The sequence below is a fragment of the Cydia amplana genome, chromosome 5, assembly GCF_948474715.1.
Source record: "Cydia amplana chromosome 5, ilCydAmpl1.1, whole genome shotgun sequence".
Taxonomy (NCBI): domain Eukaryota; kingdom Metazoa; phylum Arthropoda; class Insecta; order Lepidoptera; family Tortricidae; genus Cydia; species Cydia amplana.
The window spans coordinates 7636133-7644435 of record NC_086073.1 but is presented as its reverse complement, the minus strand read 5'-3'; the positions used below and the strand labels follow the sequence as shown (position 1 = coordinate 7644435).

Here is an 8303-nt window from a genome sequence, read left to right as displayed (position 1 = left end):
CTTCTGATCTAGATACAAATGAAACTTAAAAACAAACTATTTCCAAAAATGTCACGTACAAATCTTGTCCTATACCGTAGATCTTGGGTTCCTACTAATTAACGATGGCCCTACCGGCGTTATAACGTATACAAAACATTCAATACTAGATACTCATTGTGTTCATATCAAAATACTCCTAAACACTGCACGAAACATTTTGGTTAGTAGCCTGTACTTGCATTTTTCCTTTATAAATATCCTTGTGCTGCTAAAATACCGGCGAGGAGCATTCTGACGCGACATATCTCGACTGTGACTCCGGACTCGTCGCTCACACGTCATATAACTAAAAATGGTTTAAACAACTTACAAAACACATAAGTCAAACCATAAAATAACATTAATCCCTACAAATCTTTATTATAAATGTTAATTTGCTCGTAGCACAAATATAATGTCTTCCTCTAATCACAGACCAAATGTAAATTCCGTTTCTAATTCCAATGTTAACTGAGCATTGACATAGATATCTAGGGACTGGCTTTACGGGCATTAATAATGAGGCATGACAGGGGCCAGTACAGCGGTGTGAAATCGCTACAACGCGATTGGTTGATGAGTTCGCATCACGCGCGCGATTGGTTGACGAGTTCGCATTACGCGCGCTATTGGTCGCAACTAGTCGCGTCAGACTGCACGATTGGCTGGAATTCGTAACACCGCTGAACTAGTACGATGTTTAGTGCCCCATTAGCCCGTCCTTAGATATTATACGTCAATGTAACTGAGCTAGTCGACGTCCCGGTGACTTACTTAAGCGATTAAACATAATAGCATCTGTAACTAACGTCGTGTAGGGTAGGAAGGGCTGATCAAATGCAATAATTGTTAGTGTTCGGACGGCTTGAGCTCTTTGATTTGCTTTATGAGGTAAGCCTTCTCATCATTGAACTGTTCATCCTCAGAGCGGTCCGTGTGGAACTTGGTTAGGAAGTCGACCAACTTGTCCTGGTTCCTTAGCAGAATGTCCAATATTGGTTTTGGTTTATTTGGATTGGCTACGAAAACCTGGAACGACAAAAATGCAACATAGTTTAACACTCGTAAAGATTCTATACGACCTAACTAACTGAAAGGCGAACGATAGGTAAAGCGACATAGGGGCTACCGACTAGGTACTGGCACAGTATAATAAAGAGTACTAGTACAGTATGGACACTCCCTGCCTCCCGTTGAAAGTGCTCTCGGTTACCTCACAGTTACCCTACAATGTCTTATCTCACTCACACAAGCATGGTACGCGTTCACCTACACGAGCTTATTGGCTGTGTGCGTAGGAACGCGTTTGTTTCATACATTTGATCGCCAGTGTCCGAGGTGTGGTACTGGACTGATAATTGATAATATAATTAATTATCCAATCAAAAATTGAACAATTTTACTGCATAACAGGTAACATTATGTGATTATAGGGTGACTTGAAAATTGACTGTGACATACAGACATATAGACGGACGGACAAACAGACGGTCATTACGAAACAATAACTATTCCGTTTACCTAACTCTAAAAATGGCCAGAAAAAATTGATATATTATTTGCGAAGTAATTGCATGATAAACGATTGAGTGACGTGTGTACCCGTAATAAAGAAGATATTGGATTACTTTCTATTGACACGGTTGGGTAGCCTTTCTATAATATCTGCACTGCAATTAATGATGAGTAATGTAAGTGATGTATATAAAACAATTGTTTTTAAGTACCTTAAAGACATGGAAAGCCTCGAACTGTATATTGCGTGATTTCTCTTTTAGCATGTTCATCATGAGTTTCAGATTGTCCGGGTTGGTGATGTAGCGGGTCATGATGGAGAAGTTGTGCCGGTCGAGCAGCAGTTCGCCCAGCAGCTTCAGGCTCTGCCTCCTGGTCACGTAGTTCTCGGAGTTCAGCAGCCGCTGGTAGTGGCTGAAAACTTTATCGTAGTTGGCTTCTAGAAACTCAGCACACAGCATTTTGTGACGTGTTAGCAATTCCTGGAACAAAAGTACTTTCAGTTAATGCTTGTTGATAAACCTAATAAATAATAGCCTTATCTAAAAAGATGATATATTGTACAACTAATGAATGTGTAATATGGTTAAATTTAGAGATATCAAAGTAAAAAGATGTGGCGTCATCGCATTGTGATCCCAAATCACCGTCACTATGCCACACTATTTTTAAGCATAATATGTTGGTTGCAAATTGCTAACATAATTTGTAAACTTCAAGACCACGAGCTTACTGTTGAATAACACTCTGATTAGCGCAGCCACAACTAAATCTACATTATTGTATGTATAATAATAACACATTACTAGGTACATGCAAATAGTTGTGTTCTTGAACTCTTTCTGAACATTTCAGGCAGCAAAAAGTGATGTGCGCCACACACAAGCCATCTTTCTTGTATGCTAATTCATGTACCTCTATGTACATAGTATTTTTCAGTCTTTTCTTCAAATATTTTGACCACGAATACCTAAACTACTGTACTAACAGTGATATTTTTCCTTTGCTGCACGCAAATCAATAAAACGTTGGAATAGGACGCGTTATGCCAAGCATGTTCGCTCTCTGTTGCACCGACCTAAACAACTAATAGCACAACCGTATACATTGAATATACCCACCTTAAAAGTAGAGAAGGCATCTGAGGCAATATCAAAAGTGGAAACTTCTACGTAACGGAAGAAATTGTAAAAATCGTCTGAATACAGCATAATCTTAGCCAAGGCCTCGTATCGAGCGCATTCCCGCAGCATGGTGCCGCAGTTCGACGCTATCTCCTGGTGCTCGTACCTGCGGGACAGTCAATATGTAGTGTTGCAACTGTTACAAGTTTACAACTGGTAGTATAAAGCCCTATTTAACCTTTTGGACGCCAATGACCGATATATCCGCACCGTAGGTTCAACGCCAAAGACCGATTAATCGGTCACATATCACAGAGCAACATAGACCTACGTGCATATGCATAAAGTTCAATTTCAGTTTTGACACTTCGGTGACGTGGCGTCAGCGTGACAGCTTTTGTGTTTGACACGGCGTCGAAAAGGTTAAGTGGTGCAAGAACTTTCATACAATATTATACTAGGTAGGTATGGCAAGTATTGCAACTACAGAGTATAATCAAAGAGAATAGAGTGTATAGAGAGTTATTGCCATGGTAACTTATGTACCCACAGTAAATTTACTGCCATTTTTCGGCTTGAAGATTAAAACTTTTAGAATGCAATTTGACTTTGATCCTTATTCTTTCATTGGTATGTGTTAAATTTGTTAAATATCAAAAAGTAACGCCATCTACTCGAGACTATGCCAAAGGTATGGTGTGATCTTTTCGAGCGATGGCGCGCCATAACTTTGACCTAGTCTCGACCTCGAGTAGATGGCGTTACTTTTTGACATTTAACAAATTTAACCATATCAGTGAAAGAATAAGGATCAAAGTCAAATGGCGTTCCAAAATTAACACATTCATTGCCACCCAGCCAAACAAGACATCCGCGCCAGGCCACAAAAGTTTCGTCAATAAAGCTGTAGTACCACGATCTCGACTGTGGGGTCGTCCGGCCTGGGAACGAAATCATAAAATACCATAGTCGCGGCACTGAATGTGTTAAGCTTCTGTCGAAAGATTTACTTTGACAATCGCGACTCTATTTCAAATTCTCTTTGGTACAATGAATTCAGTTGATCAACCAAATACCACAATGTAACGAAAAAACGTCTAAATGGGTCTTAAACTCTCTAATGGGTCTCTGTCTTATTAATAATTAAAGGATCTGTCTGGAAAAGAAGTGCGTGCATGTATTCTATGACTGTTATTAGTTGCAATATAACACTTTAAACTTTCGCGTTTTGTACACATATTTAATTGTTTTCGCGTGAGTCTTTCCGTGACCACAGCTGGTGCAACTCAGCTGAAACGTCGGAATTAAAGGTAAAAACAATTAAATTATATCGCGGTAGACCCGTTTGTGTAATTAAATATGTTATGAGTTGCAAAATATTATGCAAAAGCATATTTCTTATTGCCACTTCCACTTCATGATTTGAACACAACAAACGATAACAATGTAGTCTAATATCAGACTCATGAATGCTCTGTATTTAACTATTCTTACGAGTAGTCACAATTAAAAACTCAAAACGACGACCGGTCTGGCCTAGCGGGTAGTGACCCTGCCTGTGAAGCCGCGGTCCTGGGTTCGAATCCCAGTAAGGGCATTTATTTGTGTGATGAGCACAGATATTTGTTCCTGAGTCATGGTTGTTTTCTATGTATTTAAGTATTTGTATATTATATCTATCGTTGTCTGAGTACCCACAACACAAGCCTTCTTGAGCTTACCGTGGGGCTTAGTCAATTTGTGTAAAAATGTCCTATAATATTTATTTATTATTATTTTTTATTTATTATTTTATAAAAATCATTTCCTAAACTGCTAAAATATTATGGTGCTAACATATTTACCTTATTAGCTACCATATCCTGTATATTTTCTATAACTACATTACCTATTAGCTTCGTCATCATCATCAGTGATCATCGAACCACATTAATCTGTCTCTTCAAATTAACATCTTTCCCATGAAAACTCCATGTGAACTTTTTTTTTGTAAACAAAAATATTTGTTCAATAATAATATTATGTATCTTACTTGTACACCGCCACAATATTTTAGGTTTTAAAGTAAGTATCTATGGTAATGTTAATGCATACCCAGACATTAAGGTAAAAAGAATCTCCGGCTTGGTGCAGATGTACTCCACAGTTGGTGACCGGGTGCCGATCTGGCGCCTGAGCACATTGTTGAACACTTGCGCCACATCTTTCTTGCCTTCAAAGTCAATGCGGTTCAAGTTCTGAAATTATTTATAATTACTAAAAAAAAAGTAAAATTTTACAACCAGAAATTAAACTCAAATATTCTTAATCCCTTATTCATATAACATTACAAGCCTCGATAAGTTAATTTGTGTTTTATCCCTTTTATAGAAATACATAAGTCAAAATGCCGGAATAAGACAAAATGATTAATAGCTTGATTAGATTAGATTAATTTATTTCTTATTGAAAATGTACATTAAATTTTACATGTCAAAATAAAATGCATTCACAAAAAGATCGTCACAACACAATATCAATAATAGTAATTAGAATAATAATCTAAAAAATAAAACAGTAATATAATATAAAACGACCACATTCTATAAAATAAAAATGAGTAAACAGTAAAGTAATAATCAGTCAAATTAATTAAGAATATAAAAAATAAAAATGTCCAAAATAATTATAAAATATTTAAGATACAACACTAGCCTAGGTAATGCCTTGTTGAAGCTTATAGCATGTTTATGAATAACCCTTTTAATCGTTATCCTCTAGCCACCCTGAAAACTTGCAATGCCCAAAATTAGCCAAAACAAAGAGAAAAAGAAGAAGTATATAATGCAGTGGAACAACAAAAGTGATGCTGGATTGTTCACTTAATTAGGCAAAACTATGGTATAAGCAAACAAGTCACCCTATGGCACCCAAGAGACGGAAGTAGAAAACAAAAACATCCAAAAACAAGATGGGTAGATGAAATTATCTCCCCTAACGACTCAATGGCCAAGGAAGTCAACAAAAGAATAGCTTGTGGATGGAAAACGTACTGGTCTTTAAAAGAAATAATGAAAAACACAGATATCAGTATGCACATTAAGAGAAAGACTATCAACACTTGTATTCTACCATGTATAACTTACGGATGTGAGACATGGTCACTTACTATCAAGGATAGAGAAAAATTGGCAAAATGTCAAAGGGCAATGGAGAGAAGTATCCTAGGAATTAAGCTTAAGGACAAAATCTCAAACTCAGCGATAAGAAGTAAAACCAAGGTTATGGACATATTAAGTCGGATAGACCATCTAAAGTGGGGGTGGACAGGACACATGTTGAGATGCAAATTAAATAAATGGAGCAAACAAGTCACCCTATGGCACCCAAGAGACGGAAGTAGAAAACAAAAACATCCAAAAACAAGATGGGTAGATGAAATCCGCTTAACCCTGGGGCCTTACTGGTCCAGAGTTGCAGAGGACAGAGTACAGTGGAGAAGGTTGGAGAAGGCCTATGCCAAGAGGCACACCGAACTGCGGGACATATTGTAGTAAAAATAATAAAATCGACTTAATAACCGTTGTACCCAAGGATCGGAATAAAAGGCTATATAGATAGATAGATAGATGAAATCCGCTTAACCCTGGGGCCTTACTGGTCCAGAGTTGCAGAAGACAGAATACAGTGGAGAAGGTTGGAGGAGGCCTATGCCAAGAGGCACACCGAATTGCGGGACATATTGTAGTAAAAATAATAAAATCGACTTAATAACCATTGTACCCAAGGATCGGAATAAAAGGCTATATAGATAGATGGTAATATGAATTATCTTAGCGCAACAAAACTAGCTGTTGAAACCTAAAAACATTGATGGAGAAGTTTGGCAACAAAAAGTAAGACACTGAATTAAAGGCTTTAAGAAGACAAATAAATATTAATGAATACATTTTAGATAGACATACAATTATGTGAACAGTAATAATAATAATAAAAAAAAACATTAAAAGACTGTTCTTTATTATGTTTTGAAAATATTCATGGATATATATTATTTCATTAGGTACTTAAGAATCCTAACTATGTAGTAGCCAGTGAAAAAGTGCACACAATCTAAATTAATTATAATATTGCTATGATCTCATTGAAATGTGCATCATGAAAAGATCACATTACACATTTATATGGATATTTAGATCATAATATATAATGACTACCAATTTCCTTAACATAACACGGACTTTTTTCCACAATGATTGTTGCTATTGAACAACTATTAAAATAGGTTTTTCCAAAGAAGTTATCTAATTGAATTTATTTATTCCTACATCACAAGTTTCCTTTCATAAAGAATTATTCCTATAAACCCGATTCAAAATTATGAGTCAAGCCATATAGATTTTATTTATAATCAATGAAACACATCTAAGAAAGTATTAATCACACTTACAAACCAATTCATTGCACAAGATAACCCAATAACTAGAAAAACATAAAAAGTACTGATTATGTTCACAATAAAATCAAACTATAAAAATGATGTACCTGAATCAAAAGCAGAAGTAGGTTTGTGTTATACAGCTCCTGAGCTAGCTGTGCCACAATGATGTCTGTCTGTGGCTCCGCATCCGACGTCCCATACAGCATGTTCTTTATCAACACCTATCACAAACATAATACACTTCAGTACCTGTCAACAACCTATGCACACTGATACATACAACTACAATATGACAGTTCACATACCAGATTTTTGCTCACATCCTCTTGAGCTTTTTCTGCTTTCTTGTCACCCCTTTCCAGCGCAGTCACTGCATCTTTTAAAGATCGCACAAGCTCCGCAGGGCTCTTCTGTGACTTACCAAAAAGAGGCATAGTATTTTGATGATTTGGATAGATGACCAAAGCAATTCTTTCTACATAAGATTTTACCTGCAATCAACGGCACAGCGTAAAACACATAAAATCAAGAACACTGCATTATTTGGTACACTATTTATTCACGAGATAGCAAAGGAATTAAAATGAGATTTGACAAATATGAAATACGTTACAAAAATAGCGTAGATGCACAAATGACAGCTTTATAGGTCGATTGTTGCACTGATGGCTAGAAGTTGTTCGTAAATACACGCGCAGAACGAAGTGTAACTCACTTTCAGATTAAATTATTAGAATTTCCCCTAGACCACAGGCGAAACGAACGAACAGCTGTGATGTCAATACAAATATTGCCAGTAAAATGAATGTCATGAACTTAACATATTAAATTATTGAAACGTTAAAGCTATGTCCAGACGAGCTGGGCAAATCGTCCGATTTGATCAGGAAAATAATTGGCGCCAATCTCATCTAGCGTCCACACGTACACAATTGAATCTCCAATTTTAAAACCCCGGCTTCTAACTACGAAAATTGGTATTTTTTTGTCCCCACCTGCTGATTTGATAGGGGAATCAAATTGGCGTTTGCGTCCGCACGGCCTGATTTGATCGGACAATTTCATCAGATTGGCGAGAAATTGTCTCGTCTGGACTCCACTTAATTGTTTTTTGGTAATTTTACATATTGACTAAAATTATTATAACCACATATGAAATTTATAAACAGAATAGTTAAAAATACACTGTAGGCTTTAATCAAAGAGTAGTATAATATACAGGC

The 8303-nt window shown here is 36.6% G+C and overlaps 1 protein-coding gene across 2 annotated transcripts; it reads right to left on the bottom strand.

The window, feature by feature from the left end:
* Positions 1-799: 799 nt before the first annotated feature.
* LOC134647994 (protein Mo25) lies at positions 800-7867 on the bottom strand. Of its 2 annotated transcripts, none has more exons than XM_063502422.1 (7): positions 7796-7867; positions 7386-7571; positions 7185-7301; positions 4755-4897; positions 2658-2826; positions 1749-2018; positions 800-1050 (listed from the first exon to the last, which is right to left on the bottom strand). In XM_063502422.1, the coding sequence occupies exons 2-7, from the start codon at positions 7512-7514 to the stop codon at positions 871-873; spliced, it is 1008 nt and encodes a 335-aa protein (XP_063358492.1). In that variant the 5' UTR covers positions 7515-7571; positions 7796-7867; the 3' UTR covers positions 800-870. The 2 variants fall into 2 exon arrangements, with proteins under 2 accessions (XP_063358492.1, XP_063358494.1); XM_063502424.1 differs by having other exon boundaries at positions 7694-7818.
* Positions 7868-8303: the final 436 nt, after the last annotated feature.